Source organism: Pocillopora damicornis, chromosome 7 (assembly GCF_964200805.1).
Source record: "Pocillopora damicornis chromosome 7, jaPocDami1.2, whole genome shotgun sequence".
Classification (NCBI taxonomy): domain Eukaryota; kingdom Metazoa; phylum Cnidaria; class Anthozoa; order Scleractinia; family Pocilloporidae; genus Pocillopora; species Pocillopora damicornis.
This window is the reverse complement of record NC_142676.1, coordinates 10,154,118-10,171,619: the sequence shown is the minus strand read 5'-3', so window position 1 is coordinate 10,171,619 and position 17,502 is coordinate 10,154,118. Positions and strand designations below refer to the sequence as shown.

General features: G+C 37.0%; 3 protein-coding genes and 1 non-coding gene across 6 annotated transcripts in view; 2 read left to right on the top strand and 2 right to left on the bottom strand.

Annotated features, from left to right (window-relative positions):
• The window catches only part of LOC113685195 (uncharacterized), a 298,180-nt gene that overhangs the window by 32,425 nt on the left and 248,253 nt on the right, over positions 1-17,502 (top strand). The gene's annotated exons all lie outside the window — the stretch shown is intronic.
• LOC113685191 (uncharacterized) lies at positions 212-6,404 on the bottom strand. The gene is made up of 6 exons (XR_016188704.1): positions 6,100-6,404; positions 4,634-4,911; positions 3,940-4,054; positions 3,684-3,720; positions 3,334-3,472; positions 212-2,650 (listed from the first exon to the last, which is right to left on the bottom strand). It is a non-coding gene; the product is annotated as an uncharacterized LOC113685191 (transcript).
• On the bottom strand, positions 7,344-15,217 carry LOC113685203 (small ribosomal subunit protein uS5m). Of its 3 annotated transcripts, none has more exons than XM_027202692.2 (11): positions 15,070-15,217; positions 14,534-14,611; positions 14,028-14,129; positions 12,792-12,962; positions 12,314-12,348; positions 11,581-11,668; positions 10,658-10,704; positions 9,954-10,011; positions 9,351-9,413; positions 8,575-8,711; positions 7,344-8,051 (listed from the first exon to the last, which is right to left on the bottom strand). In XM_027202692.2, exons 1-11 carry the CDS (start codon positions 15,170-15,172, stop codon positions 7,836-7,838), a joined length of 1,098 nt encoding a protein of 365 aa, XP_027058493.2. In that variant the 5' UTR covers positions 15,173-15,217; the 3' UTR covers positions 7,344-7,835. The 3 variants fall into 3 exon arrangements, with proteins under 3 accessions (XP_027058493.2, XP_089069450.1, XP_089069449.1); XM_089213324.1 differs by having other exon boundaries at positions 14,534-14,581; positions 15,070-15,207; XM_089213323.1 differs by having other exon boundaries at positions 15,082-15,185.
• On the top strand, positions 15,216-17,382 carry LOC113685204 (cytochrome c oxidase assembly protein COX16 homolog, mitochondrial-like). Its single transcript, XM_027202694.2, has 4 exons — positions 15,216-15,279; positions 15,485-15,565; positions 16,336-16,407; positions 16,673-17,382. Exons 1-4 carry the CDS (start codon positions 15,241-15,243, stop codon positions 16,739-16,741), a joined length of 261 nt encoding a protein of 86 aa, XP_027058495.1. The 5' UTR covers positions 15,216-15,240; the 3' UTR covers positions 16,742-17,382.

The window sequence follows — 17,502 nt, the reverse complement described above, 5'->3', positions numbered from 1 at the left end:
GTGTAGATCTTTCTCAGTTAACTCTTGATCTTTTTATTGCAAAATCAGATCGTTGCAATGTTGTTGTTTCATCAAAATGCATGCACTGGCTCGCAGTCACTCCTAGTGAGTTCACTTTGATGTCTTTGATAGGCGGCATGTATGCATTCTTAAAACTAGTCCATGAAAGTGAAGTTGATGGAGTTTTCTTTATCAATTCTAATAACTAAATCCATCTAAATGTAAACTGACGTCCCTTAAATTTTCTAGGTTACGGTAACATGTTATATTTATGACATGTAGTCACTTATCAATGCAGGTTTCTTAAGGGTGAGGAAACAAAATTGGCGTAATCACGTGTCGTTGAAATTCGCCCATAATAACGTGATGCTACATGTACATTTCTTAAAGAGAATAAAGCTATTATATTTCGACGGTTTCTTTCGAAAATTGTCTAAAACACCTGAGTAAATTAAACTTTGTAAAGTTTCCCTATTGTCAGCGCTGAGCTTTGTGCTGGTACTTCCTAAACAGAATGAGATGTATTCCTGTTTAATTTGTGGTTATAATTTTGGAAAAGTTTCTATATTTTAAAAAGCAATAGCTTTACAGGCTCTATTCATGACTATACTAACACACCACTTTTAGTAACAACTTAAGGTTAAAACTTTGTACAGATGGTTATCATCAAAGATATACGGTTTGATCTCGTGGGTCACAGACATCCGTTACCCAAAAGACAAAGTGCATATTTTCGAAGCGCTTGATATTGAGTCTTCTGTTGAAACTTGGCTCATTACGTGTTCAACGTAAAGACTTTGTTTTTGTCTCTTGATATGGAGACATTTTCCCTGTCGATGCCTTCTCGCCTCTCCAGCCTTTTATGTTTGCCGTTGTAAACTAAACGCGTCCCTTCGATTGCGGCAATACCGTCTAACTTATCCTTGTGATTAAGCATGAACTCAAGGATTTAGTGATTTAGAATGATTTAGTGAGCACAGCCTCTTAAATTTAGTAAATAATTCATAACTTAGTTGAACAAAGAATGTCTGTATGTATACTTAATTAACCGTTTCTCCTAAAGTATTTTAAAACTCCCAATTTTCCTAAGCAGACTAGTGACTATATACAAAGTGCAGGCAAATAATTGAAATTAAGGCAATCGAGAAAAAATCCGGTGAGTAGCAGGGTGGAAAGCTTCAACCTGGGACCAACATAATCATGACAAGCCCAGCGCCCCTAACCACTCGGCCACCCTGTAATAGATACCAAGAGTGCTTCTACTTCTGACCACTTTGCATAATCCTCAATTAATTATAACCATTCCAATTTCCTAGAATATGATTGGTGGATAAACCGCCTCATTTTTCATAAATTATAAAAATTGGGCACCTTTTCTTGGACAATTACTCAGCCAATCACGTTGAGTATACTAAAATACAATTCCTTAATCACAAAATGTATCACTGTACAGTAACCATGGCAATTTACATAATTGTAAAGATAGCTGATTTCATGGGCTTTTTAGAGTGTATTAGGTAAAGGTTCAAATGTTTAAGTATTTAAAGATTGGAATTATGAGCTTTCCGTTCCGTGAAAGCAATTTGTTTCCTTGTCTGAAATTGCAATGGTAATAATTAATTGGTAACAGGACTTCGTTTCGTCCGATGCAGTCAGTAATCATGCTTGTGATTAACATATCGGACTCCCACTTCCCTTTTCTTCGATTTGGTAAATCAATCGTATGATAACAGACCGATTTGGACTCCACACGCTCTTATAACTATTTAGTAATCATGACGAGAGAAGCACAATTTAAAGTCTTACAGTCAATTACCATGATAAACTAGTGCCCCTTTGCCTCTAAAGCTTAAATATGTTCTATAGCTATTTCTTCGTAGAAGCTACGTAAACCAATGTCTGTTGACTTCAAATTTAAGGCATTGAAAATACTAGTTGATGACATCTTAATGCTATGAAAAATGTAGTTTTTCACGGTTTCTTTTCCTTAGTTTCTTTCAGTGAAACCGCTTTAACCAAACGCGTTTTGCTGGTGTAAATGGGGTTCAAGTGAAAGAAGAAGGTCCTTATAACCGCAACATCGTTGTAAAGCAAATCTGATTACTCATCCAAACTCCATTCACTGAACCAGTACGTAACCCATGGCTTTGATGTCTTTGTCTCCATTATCCGCCCAGTGCTTAGCCACGTTTCCACAGGTGTTATCAATTTTTCCTTTTGTACCAAACCCGAGCCTGGAGTCACACGAATGGCAGTTACCTTCGTTATTTGTCACAATGCCAATCCTTGCGGATTCTTTGCGATCATGACATTCTGTGTTGAAACCTTCCATGTTACAATTGCGCTGTAAAGAGGCATGATCACCAAGTAACGTCTTCCACGTGTCACGACCCAGTGTTGTATTGTGATATTTCCCGTCAGCGATCAGTGAATACAGAGAGTCAGCTTGCTTGTTGATGACAATGAACCTGAGCATCTTGTCGAACATCATACCGAGACAGATCTTGGAGAAGGATGTGTTCCAGTAGGTGGGTAGCTTTGTTTCCTGTTGGTCAAACCCAGTTTCCCCTCCAGAAGGATTGTATTCGTTTTCATCAGTCCAATAAGATTTGCTAAATTGAAAGGTGTCCAGCATATGAATGAAATTTCACTCGTTCATGTTTTTTACATTGTTCAGAGATACAAAACTTTAAAATTATAATCTAATCTTGTTTCAAAGAAATACGTTTGATCGTTTCGTCCGATCGAAACCCTTAGAAGGATCATCAAAATCTTTAAGGAATAACACTTAATAATGTTGGGTAAGGTTGAAATTTCGGGTAAATCAATATTTCTCTGACCGAGTTACTCCTCCAGGAGGAATTATTTCATCTTTTCGGTCAGGAATCTCGAGGCTTAATAAGATGTGATCTGTGATCGAGTAGCACACGTGGGTTTATTTTATTCTAATCTGAACGGATGTGATTCTCACAACAATAAGGGATATGTCCCAAGAGAAACAGTCTGACGTTTCAGCAACTTGCGTATGAGTTTTGCTCAAATTGTCAAAACGGAGACACTTTCACTGACTTAAACGTACCACTGATCATAAAAAAGCTCATTTTTCGGAAAGTGCAGCTCTATTTGCGGAGATTCTTGAAAAAGCTAGGTTATTACTTCTCAAAACGACATGTTTAAATTTATTGCAGCGTTACTTTAATTTCAGATCGACTCACTCGGTGCAGGTTTCTCATCATTCAGACTCAGAGTCATGATGGAAGCACTCTGACATGTTGGCCATATTGATTTGGCAATTTTTTGATTAAAAGAAAAAAGGATGAAAAAAACTCAAACCTTGTTGCCGTCAATCTTCATGACCGGCGTCCATCCTCCATCTCCACATCCAAAATCTCCCATGTGACAAAGAACAGAGACTGGTTTCTCGCTTATGATCAGAGTGACCAACTGACTCACGTTAAGCTTGTCACGGACACTGAGTTTTTAAAGTGATACAAACTTACATTAGCAATACTAAGAGTAATAACTAAATCGATAATGACAGTAATAGCAATAATAATAAAATTAATAGTATTGATCATGATAATAATTATAATTATGATAATGATGATGATATTGTATGGCATTGTGATAATTGCCTCACTTTTGCCGTTTCTGTAATGATTATGAAAACGCGCGCTACTTACTTATGTGCGTCATATATATCTTTACAAGACCTCAGTGCTTTAAGAAAATAAAAAAAAATCACAAGTTAGCGGCTGCATCAGATGGAAACTGGTTAAAAGCAACCTGACTACAAAAGCACACCTTTGGTTAACAATATCACATTCAAATTAATTGCTTAGCTTCGCATGTGGATAGAGTTTTATTTAGTCAAATTCTTATAGTTAGTGGGAAGTGAGATCGTTATGTACTCATTACTTATATGCTCAACAGTGGTACCTTTCTCGCAATACTTTCCAGTGAAACCGTTCTCACAGAAGCATTCAAAGGTATCATATCGATTGTTTGTCCCACAAGCACCTGCATTCTGGCAAGGATACGATGAACAAGGCGACTGAAACGATATAAACATGAAATAATTAATAATTGCAATTGAATTGAGTGGGGTGCAATTTGGTCTGAAATCGTTCGAGTGATTTAAAATCATGATTACGATTACAGACCAGAAATGTACGTCACGAAGTTCAATTACCACTTGACACATCCATTATTAACTCGCAAAAATTTAGTCAATCAAATAAGGATTTTTTAGTCTGTACAAATATGTTATTGATCCAGTACTAAGTTGATTTGTATAAAAAGTTACAAAAGTTGTCTTTCATTTTTCTCTAATCTGATTGGTTAGCCTTGAAATCTGATTGGTTTTTGTCTTCTAGTAAAGGTTTCGTTAATAAATCACACGGATGAGAGCCAATCAGATTGTAAGGATCGCCAGTGATTTCAAAATTGATGTAATAAATATTCAGAGCGCAAATAATACAAGATTTCTAAAGTTTGAAGGAGGAGTAAATTAGCGACACTGAAAGGGTGTGTTGATATATTTAACTGAATTACATTGTTAATGTCTATGATAGAAATGAGCGAGGAATGTAAAAAGGAATGTCCACGAAACAACCTCAACAATAAAACTAACCTTAAAATATAAGTGGTGCGAACTCTGGTTTCTTCTGTATTCCTTCGGATTTCTGTATCTGTCGGAAGACAAGAACTCACACAATAATGTACCGTCGGCTCTTTTGGAGGAAGCCAGGTTCAAAGAAGAACATAGAGGATTGCTGAGGCATTCAAAGGTGCAGTCAAAAACATCGTGTGCTGCAAGTGTTCCAACTGAAGGTGCATGTAGATAATGAAACGTTTCTTTGAGGATCACTCTCTGTCGAACCATTGGGGGAAGAGGCGGTTCATATAGTCCTGTGGCGTTTTGGAGACGGTCATTGATATCAAACAGAAAAGAGAGCTCTGTTCAGCGACTCAGGCATATCATTGATCGATTATGAAAATGATACATCAGTTTCCTAATGAGTAAAGTCGTCACTCATTTCGGTTATCTTTTGTATCAATTTAAAACTTATTCTTAGACTTTAATTGTGATTAAGTGTATTTGATTGCCTTTCTCGTGTCCTGTAATGATTTGAATTATATATCATCATTTATCAATTCATTTTTCTGCTTTTAGTTTTTTATTCTAATTTTGATCAGATGGATGTTTCACTGAAGAAAAAAGGAAGCGTACGAATCAATACATATATTATTGGCATTGTTCTGTTTCAGCCAATTGACGCCCGAGGCCTTTTTTTCAACTTTAAAAATTGATATCTTTCTTTGTTCGATATTGGTTTTGTTTAAATGCGTTCGAATGCTCAACAGCTGTTTGAGTTCGTCAGGCTTTCATAACCAATCAAAACTCGCCATCTGTGACACAACATTAACCATACACTCTTTAATTGACAAAATAGACCATGGGTAATCTTAATAAAATCGAGTAAATGGTGTTAGTGAACTGTCGAGCGCTTTCCGAGATTCTTTGAATGATTTAATTTTTTCTTTGATAATTGTTCTAAAAATAATGAATTTTATTTAGCAAACTGAGAATATCACAGTTTTGGTTCTTTCCCCGTAATCTAACTCACTTAATGCGCTCTGCATCATATAATTACTTTTAGTTTCATCACATTGTAACGAGATTAAAATTTGATTAGACCTTGATATTTTCCTAAACATTAAAGTTAATTTTCTAAATATAGGGGCCATGTATGCCATTGAAAAAGCTCCATTCGCGAATTTCTTTCCCGGATTGTCAATGTAAATAGTCGGGCAAAGTTTGCTCAAGAAATTTAACAGCTGCAATGGTCAATATTTTGACCAAGTGCCGCAGAAAAGTTTAGCAGATATCACTTCTTAAACATACAAGATATGGTTTGGGACTGATGTAAAAATAACTCTTTTTCTAGTTATGAAATTATTTCAAAAACGTGTGCTATAGTTTTTCTCTTTCTGACTTTTTTGCACTTCGGAAAAGAATCTCACTTGTCGTTTGTTGTATGTTCGACGGTAGCAAATAAAATAAATTGGAATTAAGGGGTAAACTTTATGCCTCACCTTTTGCATAAATTATCAAGGGTATCCAGTTACAGAGTAAAACCGTTAAAATCCAACTCTGAGCAGGATGGACCATGGCAGGAGAAAAACCCCTCAAGGAATTGAATAATCAGTCGGAGAATGCGTTAAGTTAAGAAAAATGATGGTAGTGTAGAAATCTAATGTTGATGTTTTGCAGACTTTGATTCACTCGATTCTTGGCACACCTGTCCAGCAATTGTTAACGTGATCATAAGCTTGACGCATGCGTATCTAAACATACTGCTACATAATTCAATCTACCTGACCAAAGTTCTGAGACACGAGAATCGACTTTCAGTAGCTCAACGGGATATTTTAGTGACCGTTACTAATTATAAGAGGATGATTAGGTATGCTTGAATAAAAATCAAGGTGTAAAGTTATTGTAGGGATAACGAGAGGTTTTAAAGTAAATATTTCTCTCAAATAACGGAGAGAAATTACTTGACGGCAAGTTATTATGAGCTGTCTATAATCTCTTGTTGACGAATATTTCATTTTGCAGCTTCCATTCCATTGAAGGTGACCTTGTTGTTATAGAGACTGTTTTCTAGTTAGCATGATAGCAAAGTAATTTGCATTCGAAAGGCAGCAAGGCTTGTATCATAATGAGGTCATCCTTAGCCTCACTCCTATTCAAAGGCTTGGCAACCAAGCACACAACTGTAAAATGGACTATTGAAGACGTGATATCTTCCTTGCAAATATGCCATCACCCATACCACGGAAAACAAAAAACAAAACAAAACAAAAAGAAATGATGAGAAGACCAAACACATATGGACAGGAAGACAGAAAGCGCGGAATACCGTCGGTATCAACCCAATGTGTCGATTTATGAATGAACGGGCTACGTGTTATAGGACACTGGGAGTACAACAAGATGATTCGATTTTATCAACTGAGTTGATCGTGAAAAGTGGCCACCGTAAAGAGTTTTTAAAGATGACGTTTCGAACGTTTGCCCTTCGAAAGAGTGAACGGAGGAATTGCGAGTTGAGTGTTTATATGCAGAAAATGGAGCTACGCTATTGGTGGGAATATTGTAATGAGGAAGAGAATACCGAATGAAGAGCGTTCGTTGATACCGTAGGGATCAAGAGTGCCGATTTTATGTATAAACTTTTGTTCTAGAGTTTGGCAGCTTTCCATTGTAGGAATATGTTCTCTCCTTCGATGAGATGCAGTAATGCAAATAATACGGTTACAAAGACAAGAACATGTTTTAAAAATTTGACCTGTTTTATTAGAGGGAAACTAACCTCATCAGCTAAAGTTATTTGATTAAGATAAGGGAAGAGAAAATTAAGGACACGATAACAGAGTCGACGGGGCTCGAAAGAGGGGGAGAGGTTGGGAGTCAAACAAAGGCACAGTCAAATCAAGAGGCTTTAGTGGAGAACGAGAGTCAAACTAAGACCTCTTGATTTGACAATTTGCTTAACTTGCTCCACAACCCGAAGAAACCCCTATCCCCAGCATCTTCCTTAGCTCTCCCCCTACACTCCTAAATCGACAACCTCCTGTATCGTTTCTATGTAAGTAAAATTTGTTGAGAATAATTTTCTCTCAGTTTCACAGTAAGAGTGATCACAACGCTCTTTTCGCTTGAATCGAGGGAATTCTCGTCAGTTTTAAAATTTTCAAAAATCGAAGGGTTCCCTGTACACTGAGCACACGCATTACTAGTTCTGAATCATTCCAAATGCAGAAGACTAAAACAAGTCAACCACTTTCTTAGGTCGATGGAGTCCTCTGTAAGGATCGAAGACCTCGTTAAAGTTGTACTCCGCTTTTTCAGATCTCTTTTTGAGAGCCTTGTTTCGGGCCTCGTCACTTGGTGAGGCCACAATCATGGGCCTATTTCCACACTCAGCTCTGAACTCCACTACATTAAAGCCCGTGCGATCTGCAAGCTGCTGATGCGTCTCCTGCAACGATATTGTACATAGATTAATCAAATACAATCAGTCTTGTCGCGAGTACGTTCAGTTATGGATCAGAGATAACGTCAAAATATGATTATGATAAAAATGATGATAATCATTACGGTCATTGATAATAATGATAATTTTAAAAAATCTAAATAAAAGTTAGACCGGGTAGCCGTCAGCGAGCGCCTTGGTGATGTTTCGGTCGATCCCTAGTTGAGCATTATTTATTTGTTAATTTTTCGTTGCCTGACTCTCGCGGTTTTTCGCGCACTCTCTAAGCCCTGGCACAGGATATAGACCTTTACTAACGGCCAACCCCAGCCTGTGTTGCTTTTGGTCAATGAGAAAAATAATTTACGATCACTTTAAACTGTTTTAAAAATAATGTCCTACCAGCACTAATGCCCCAGGGTCATTGCCGCTGAGCAAGCGAATGCCATTCAAAAACTGAACTTTCCTACTAGATGGTCCCTCTAAGTTCCTTTCATTCTCGACGGCTTACGCACCGATAAAAATTTACCTGACTAAGCAGTCCCTGGAACACCGCACGAACGAGGCTGATAGGGTTCGTCTCACCGTACACTTTACAGCGCATGTCTTCAATACCGATGAGTATTGCGATCTCTTTTATCGCTCGATGGCAGCGAAGTCCGAAGCCTGGGAGAGACATACAAATTGAATTAAAATGTAATAGGAGGCAAACCTATGACACGTTCAGAAGTCAGTTAAATGTCATACACGTTTCCTTCCCCCCCCCCCCCCCCATTCCTCCCCCTTTAGAGCTCTTTATATTTTCATCCCTTTAAGTGCGAAAGCTTGTTGGCGATGAGAAATATTTGAAAGACGCTAAGCCACTATTGCCATTAAAAGAGGATGTCCGTTTAATTTCATTTCTCATGAGCACAAAACAAAGGCGAACAATAAACAAACAAAAAAAAAAGCGCCAACAAACAAGAATAGGTAACCTCGTTAATGTAGAGACGCTCAAATGCCATTTTGTGTATTTTGGAGGGCATTCCGGTCAGCAATTTTTAAACAATTTAAAGTAATAAATCCCCCACCACCCCCCCCCCCCCCAATCAACCAGCCAACCTGCTCTCTCTACTTTTCACTATGTCCGTCAAAAAAGAAATTTTACTGAATAGGAGAAACAAAAAGGCATACGCGCACACTGTACTCTGATACAATATTATTTTATGGCTCAGATCTTCGGAAATACACAGCAACGTTAGAGAAAAGAGCACCAAGATCCTAAGGAGTAAAATATTTAGGTTTTCAAACTAAGTTGTACGATACCTCGTGGCTTTCTGAAAAAGTTGATTTTCGTGCAGTGATACTTCGTTTCCATGTCATGAAAAACTGCAACGAAGGTCAAAGGAAAACGTTAAATTACAGTACACCACAGTCAGGACGATATGATTATTAATCTGTTTTTGTTGTTGTTGTTGTTTGTCTTTCCAGGGTGCTAAGAACATAACATCGTGTCTGCTTTAACTTCCGTGCAGGTCCTCATTATATGCGCTTCGGCACGGATGTTTCTTCGCAAGTGTGAAAGTGTAAGCCTTGAGCACTAGTCGGCGAGAAGTCTGGAGGGGATTAGTAGTGATAAATTTCCCGGCAAACCTCTCCTCGACTCGTCTGACATCTTCCCGCGCGCAGAGAAACGCGTGCGCCTTGCAGCGCTAATAAATAGGGCCTGCTCGAAAGCTATGTCTGCTTGTGAGAAGTGTCCCCCAACTGGACGGCTCCATTTGCAAAGGTTTGAGTGGGACGCAATCAGTATCTTTTACATCTTGAGGTACCCTCAATTTGTTGCGCAAAATCTGTTTAAAAAGGTGACCAATCAAAGATACATTTACGTCGGAACTGTTTAGGGTTTCGATGGAGGCGAAAACTTACTTGTGTGGTTGTCGCAGCGTTCAAAATGGTAAAGATAGTTCACAGCTCTGTTCTTTGCCTGGTAAAAGAACAAGGACGAAATTGACACAATGTCAGTTTATGCAAAACCCAAAAGTACAACTAATTATTTTTTTTCCTAAATCAGTGTTCTTTCCTCGCTGTTGTTGTTGTTGTCTATTTTTTCATCGGCCCTAATCTGGACAGATAGTGCTTAGTCTATTTGCTCTGTGGAAAATGGTCAATTGCTTTTTACATTTTATTATTTCTTTTTCTTGTCATACATTCAATTAAGAAGTTTCAGTTTCAAAAAAAATGACCAAAGATGGCGAGAGCGAAGACCAAGGGCTAACGCTCGAAACTTCAGCTTCGCGGTGGCCAATTTACCCTGTTATACTCTTCCACCGACGCAGCACCACAGTTTCTATAGAAACTCATATTTTACACTGAAAGGTTATCTACGCAAAACTGAAAGGTTTTCTTGCCATAACGATTGACACACCTATACCTGTACTATATAACACTTATATCACATCAAAACATTCATTACATAGCACTGTGTTTTCGCCTTAAATTGGAACATCTAATGGAGACGGGAACAGTTTAACAAAACCTTCAACCTCACGAAGGTAGGTTTTACTAATTAAAAGCGTCCACAGTAAGACACAGGTGAAGTTATCTGAAGCATGAATGCCTTCCTTACATACCTCAGTTATTGCACTCAGGGCACCTTTTCCTCTCCCAACACCAAAACCTGCAAAAATTACAATAAAATTTTCACCTTTTACTAACACTTGTACTGGGCGTTGGGTGATCAAAGCGCTACATGTATTGTAAAGTTTTGGTATTTGCTAGTTTAATAGCCTTAGTTTAATAGCCTGATACAATTCTTTAAACAGTCTGGCCATTAGAGTGTATTCATATGGAGACTGCGCCGCAACTGTCTATAAGTACATTATTATTATTATTATCTCGCACTCTCCCTCCGTTCTGATGCTTTAAGGCCAAAATCGACAACCAATTTTTTAACTCTCATCTCCAAAAGAAATTTCCTTTTTTTCATCACCTTCTAGTTGCAAGAGTAGAATTTGATTGATGGAGAAAGTAACCTCACCATTTAAACCAAGGTTCTTTAGTATGCAAATAGCTGGACGTGCACAATGCACAAGTTAGTATATTGATGTCAATTTCTCTCTCAATCCACATGTACCTCTCACAATGCAACTTGACTGAAAAAAAATGTTTTGTTTTTTTTTTTTTGTATGGAGGATGGTTTAACCCTTTACACCACAAGATTAGTATGCAAATTCTCCATAATGTTCTCCATGCATTTTCCTAAGGTGCTGACAAGGAGAATTTGTTTAACATTCAAGAGATTCTTTACTTGGTGATTATTTCCTTTACTCATGTGACCTACAAGAGTGATTCAGGGGCGACATTGTAAGGAGAAAATTAGATCCTCGTCACTCTCTGGGCAGGAATCAAAGAGATAAACCAGAAATGGTAAGAAAAAAAAAAAGAAAAAAAAAAGAAAAAAAAAACCTGGCCGGCTTTTTTAAAATTGACTCAGAAAAATTGAGAGTGGGTTCATATTCCATACTGTATCTTCTGTATAAAATACGCGATGTACCTGCTAGCCCATTTTTGTTCCCAGCGACTACCAAGGCACGCAGACTTTTCTTCCTTCCATTAGATGTTGTGTTGCTCACTCTCCGCAACTAAAATATTAATTTCAAGTAAATGTATGTTTCTGATAGATAATTCTTTTCAGTATTTTCAATTTCTAAGCTTTGATATTTCCTACATAGTTTGTACTTGCTGAGGTCACTGCTTTTCTTCAGTTACAGAGCCCTAGGTTTGGTTAAAAAAACAAGAAAAAAAATTCCTGGAACTGAAGAAATCCTTGCTTATGTTTAACTGCTCATCTCCTTCCAATAACAAGCCATTCTTGTGAGAAAACATTGCCTGCGTTACCTTTGTTGCCTCCTTAGTTAAAGCATGAAAAGGAGTCTGTTTAAAGCCATCCTGTAATTCTTACAGACCAACTAACATGATACATGTGACCTGTCCAGCTCTGTCAGTTTTCATAATGATTTTCTATGGAATTGTGCACTTACTAGGCAGGACAGGTTGTAATTACTACAATTACATTAATCCTTTTATTTATATGTGCCCTTAATTCTGTCTCTAATCAAGATCCACCACATAAAATTAGGCTTGATAATGATTTATTTTCCCTTATCTCTCTCATGTTTCAGGAAAGAAGCTTGAAGTTTTTTCAATTTTTTTTTCCTTCAGAGGTTGGAATTTATAATTTAGGTGACATATCATTTACAGTATGTCTGAAAACAAATAAACAGTACCTCAATGCATACAGTTGAGAAGTCTGACAATTCCCCTGGAAACAAATTTGAAATGAACAAAAGAGTGGTTAATCGATACCTTGTCTGCTGAACTACACACACCAAAAAAATAGTATGCTGTTGTTGTGAAGTGCTAAGAACGACAAAATTACATCACTTCATTACAACAAGGTTGATTGCAAATTAACCCTTTCAACCCTAACATCAACATGTACATTCTCCATACTATCTCCCATGTACATTTTATTACGTGGTGATGACGAGAACTTGTTTTACAACCAAGAACTTCTATCTTCTGATCATTCCCCTTATTCTCCTGTCCTTAATGGGTGATTGCAAGGTGATATTTTAGGGAGAAATCACAGCTGTAGATGCTAGTCACTCTTACAGATCAAAGGGTTAAATTCTAAAAGCTCTAAACTGTGGAGAGCAATATTTGAAATACTATTATTTCTAGAAATGTCATTCACAAACTCACTTCCATCAGCAGTAAAGGGGTTTCCACATTTTCTCCCTGGCCAGCCCTTTCCAGCCCAACCTCTGTTACCAGTCTTCTTTGGTTTCTCTGTAATTCCTTCTTCATCTCTGTCCAGTTCTACCTCATCATTTATAGGAACATTATACCCTTTCCACTTGAGGCCAGCCTTGTCTAATCATTGGAGATATGATTAATTTACTTTTGTCATTCCTGTAATACTTTTTTAGGAGATGTACAATTGTAGTGATCTACAGATAATGGTTAGAACTTTGTTCTGTGCAGGAAAATCCAAATATAAGCTTTCCAAAATCCACTTACTTCAGGTCATCTATTTTAAATGAGACCTTCATAGTAACCCCTAGAGTCATTGAAATATATATGTGTTAAAGACAGATTCTGATAGATTTTATTATTCTAACTTCTAACAATGGAAGAAATTTGATGACAAAATTCTGCTCAGTAGGAGATGTAGGAGGAAAAGGGTCTCTCACTTGGGACAATTGCAAGTAGGGAAAGTGAAGAACCTGGCCTTAGAAAAACACCTGCACTTTGACAAATCTTGACATTTTGATCTGAAAATAAATCTTTTAGCCTCTTTTTTTAAAGCAATTTTGAACACTAAAGAATTTGACTTTTATCAATTATTTTAAAACAAACATATTCCAGCATATCAGGGAGATGTGAACAAGATTGTTGTTAAGAAATTAGGCTGCTGGCTGTAATTTCAAGCAAGGGGGGTCAAATAGTGCCTCAAAATGAGAGCTCTTGGTGCAACTCACAGTAGTTAATGCAGTGCTTAAAATGCCAAGCTACTGAGCTTCCTGTTTACAAAATTGTGAATGCTAGAAGCAGAAAGAAGTCACAAGAAACAAGAGCTCCAAATAAAATGTCTTTTCTATTACTTTACAGTCAGTAGTGTCATTAACACTGAACTTGGTCATATAGTTTTATATATTTAAATATTTTCAATTGCATGACAGTGTTTCGTATCAAACTTCAGAAATGTCAGTTGTACTTTATTGAGCAATAATGACATCCACAAATTCGGCCTGATATTTCACACTCAGCAAATCTTGGTGGCAGCTGGCACTTAGCAACAACCCTGCATGATGAATCCTGGAGTAGAAGCAAAGCTCTCCTGCCTCCTGTTCCTTACCCATACTTCAACAGTGTCCCCGTCTCAAATCAAGATACATTTATCACCAAAAGGAATATCTTAGACGTTGTTAGGCTTACCATACTTGAGTAGTTTTGGATCGATTCCTTTGACAATATTTGTCTTCTTCCGTCTCCCTGTTCCTCTACCACTAGTTACAGCCTCCCACAACAAATCATACTCTAAAATGATTTTGAAATTGTCATCAGTGTTAGATTACAACAGTACAGTAAAGTGCTTTGTCATTTTAATAAATCAATTGACTAAAGACCTTGTAAAAGTACAAAACACATGTTACATTATTTTTTCTCACAATGATGGAGATGTTGTTTTAAGTTACATCACATCCTTTTCAGACTGGAGAAATAATCATGCAATGTAAAGTTATAAGCTTAATGCAACACCATGCCCTGGCAAGAGAAATATATTTTTTTGTATTGCATGTGCAGCAAGACGCATAAATAATACTCTTTGAGACTGAGAAGGGAAGATGGCTGGGGACTTCATCAAAATCTGCACATTTTCAGATTTCTGGCAATTGTCATCCCTGGCTAGATTTACATTCTTCAATGTTAGAACGCTGTACCTGAATTTCCGCTTGAATAAGTACGCTTTTGGCCTTGTATCATCAGAGCTGAAATAAATCCTTTCACCATCAGCGAATCTGTAAGAATGCCTCATTTTTAGTACCTTCATCAAAAATTATACTTTTTGTCTTGGAGAAATTTCCACCCTGGTTGCTGAAATGATCAAGGTGCACTCTTTGAGGTTCAGTCGAGATATGTGATCTGAACACGTTTCCAATATGGATGCTAAGATGTAAGATCAATACAATCAAAACCTCCCTGAAAAGGAATCTTTTACCACAGATGATAATAAAAGATAAATGAGCATTGTGAGATAAAAAGTCTGGTGGATTCATGGATTTTGAGACAAATCCCTCCTTTGCTCAAAAAAGGTTAATCGCAAAATCTATACGGAGAGCTGACCAATTCAACAACTTTGTGTAAAGTGACTGAAATTCGAAGGGGTTAGAAAAACCTTGAAAATGTGTGCGATCATTTGACACTCGATGACGAAATAAAATGTTTTTAATTCATGATGCTGAAAAAAATATCTTACCTTTATTAGAACCTGAAAAACTCGGTAAATTTCCACTCTTCCTTAAAACTAAAGGTTTTCCTAAATTCAGGCAGGACACACATCTCCTGAATACAGCCGCCATTTTGACTACCAGAGGCGGCCACTAAGCGTCACTTCCATCAAGAATGCCGGGCTACCCAGCCGCTCAATATGGCGGCCCAGTTTGTAAAATTTGGTGTCCCTATGATCGTAAGTGGATCACGCTCTGCTTATGAGCAGGGCCTGCATAAAGATATGTCCTAGAGAATCTTAACTCTTTTTAATATTAATATGATTGTTTATTTGTCATTGAGTTATCCATTTTATATAATCTTTTGAGTTATTAAGAGTTGGAAAATTACGACGTCACTACGAACAGCTTATCATAATTATTTCTTGTATGAATTTTTTTAAGGGTCTGATCGTTGGTGGATCGTTTGCATTGAAGGAATTCACTGAGATCAAAATTAAGCGACGAGATGAAAAGACTTACAGGGTAAGCTGATAGATTTAAGGACTCATTTTCTCGTCAAACTTGAAATCATACATCTGCAAACCTGCTTGTCGCCTGGTCTCTTTTTACCACTCTTAATGTTTTTCTTCAATATCTCTTTCCCGTTGATGGCTGAAAGAGACATTTATGTAATCATACCTCTCTTCCAATTTACATTCAGGGAATCATTCATGGCTAAAGTTTATTAAAATCCCAGAACATTTGGATATTGCCATGATGTATCAAAGCCAAGTAATAATAATAATAATAAAAAGTAGTAATTTATCATATATTCTGAGCCGTTTATTCATCACTTCACGGGTTTATTTGGAACCCACATATTGACCAGCTCCCAGTTGGCTTGTTGGTAGAGCGCTGCACCAGTATCACAGAGGTCATGAGTTCAAAACCCATACAGGCCTGAATTTTTTTTTGGCCTTTTTTTCACTACTGCTGAAGTAGTGTATATTACTGCGAGGATCACTTTCATATTCACATCTTTATCCACAGTTCAAATATACAACTTTCATATATTCTTAGCCAGTAATAATAATTATGATAATAATAATAATAATAATAGTAGTGATAACAATAAGGCGAGTGAAACATACCTGAATGTTAATAATACCAAGATAAATAAAGGTAGAGTAAGCATTCAAGTCCGATGGCCCAACTGGCCAGAGTTTATTCCATTCTACTTTAACATTAAGTTATAGACTAGAAGTATCAAATAATTTTATGTAAATAAAAGAATTTTTTTTTTCCCTGTGTAGTTGAATAGGGAAGAAGCTCTTAAAGCTTTACCCAACAAGGGAAGAGAAGTCTTAATCGAAGAGGCATACAAGGTAAATTAATACTATTATTTTATTGATCATTGAATTTGCACTTGTCATGAAGAGATATTCTTGTGCGAAATAGTAACTGACTGAAAATGCATTGTCTTGATATCACCACTGAAAATTTTAGCCTTAAAAACAGAAAGAAGGACTACAGTGAAGTCAACATTGGGAATGTGTTAGGAATGCCAAAAGGAGAAGACGAAGACATAACGACTTGTGTTAATTTACTTTTTTTTCTGCTTTATTAATTTACACATTCTCTTCGCAACAGGATATCGCCGAAAATTTAGATATTGACCACTGGGAAAACAAACGAGGACCACGTCCATGGGAAGAATAGCCAAGGTCATGAAATTTGAAAAAAATAATGTTCAAGCTTGCAGAAAAGTGGCTGTGTAGCCTTTTTGGTTTGCAACCAATTGATCTCTACAGAAAGAGTGGACCAACCATTATGTACTACCAAGTTCTGTCTTTGCTCTGGATAGGGACTAACAACAGTAACTCTTTTCACTCTTGTGTACTGATCAATAAGTAACTTCTCCTTACAGTATCAATACATTGTCAAGCATAGAGGTGAGGAGAAGAAAGAAATGTGTAAACTAGGGGATTTTGTCGAATTGAACTTTTCAGAGCTAAAATAATAAGCAGACAATGTTATGAGGGAAAGTAGGAAGAAGACTTTTAAGAGGCATAGGGTTAAAAACATTAAATGAAATTTCTATGATGACCACTCATCTTGAGTGTTTAAAACTGGGCATAATGCTAACTAAACTTTTTTAAAGCCGGGCACCAGGCTAATGGCAAAAAGAGATACTGTAATAAGATTTCACAAATTGAGAGGCATGTTTCCACACAGTGCTCCTATCCTTCTGCTGTTTCTGTATTTCTTCAAGATAACTGTCCTTCCTGCCTTAGCTGCACAAAAGCTACAAAAGAGAGTAAACAATGAATCCATTGTGCTATTAAAGGCCAATTTCTTTATGTCTCATTGTTTATGCAATGTATTACAACAAGCCATAGCAAAACAAAATGTTGGGTATATACATCAGACAAGTTTCCATTGTTCCTTGCAGCGTTAAATGTACTGATCCAGTTTACTCA

What these genes read in the sequence shown, in the direction of transcription:
- LOC113685203 (XM_027202692.2), bottom strand. Translation starts at nt 15,172, where the DNA reads ATGGCGGCTGTATTCAGGAGATGTGTGTCCTGCCTGAATTTAGGAAAA. An exon ending in CCCTGAGTGCAATAACTGAG is followed by an intron (nt 10,012 to 10,657) that starts GTATGTAAGGAA and finishes TTCTTTTACCAG; the next exon opens with GCAAAGAACAGAGCTGTGAA. An exon ending in CTTTTTCAGAAAGCCACGAG is followed by an intron (nt 8,712 to 9,350) that starts GTATCGTACAAC and finishes TGTCTCTCCCAG; the next exon opens with GCTTCGGACTTCGCTGCCAT.
- LOC113685204 (XM_027202694.2), top strand. Translation starts at nt 15,241, where the DNA reads ATGGCGGCCCAGTTTGTAAAATTTGGTGTCCCTATGATC. An exon ending in GAGATGAAAAGACTTACAGG is followed by an intron (nt 15,566 to 16,335) that starts GTAAGCTGATAG and finishes TTCCCTGTGTAG; the next exon opens with TTGAATAGGGAAGAAGCTCT. An exon ending in TAATCGAAGAGGCATACAAG is followed by an intron (nt 16,408 to 16,672) that starts GTAAATTAATAC and finishes TCTTCGCAACAG; the next exon opens with GATATCGCCGAAAATTTAGA.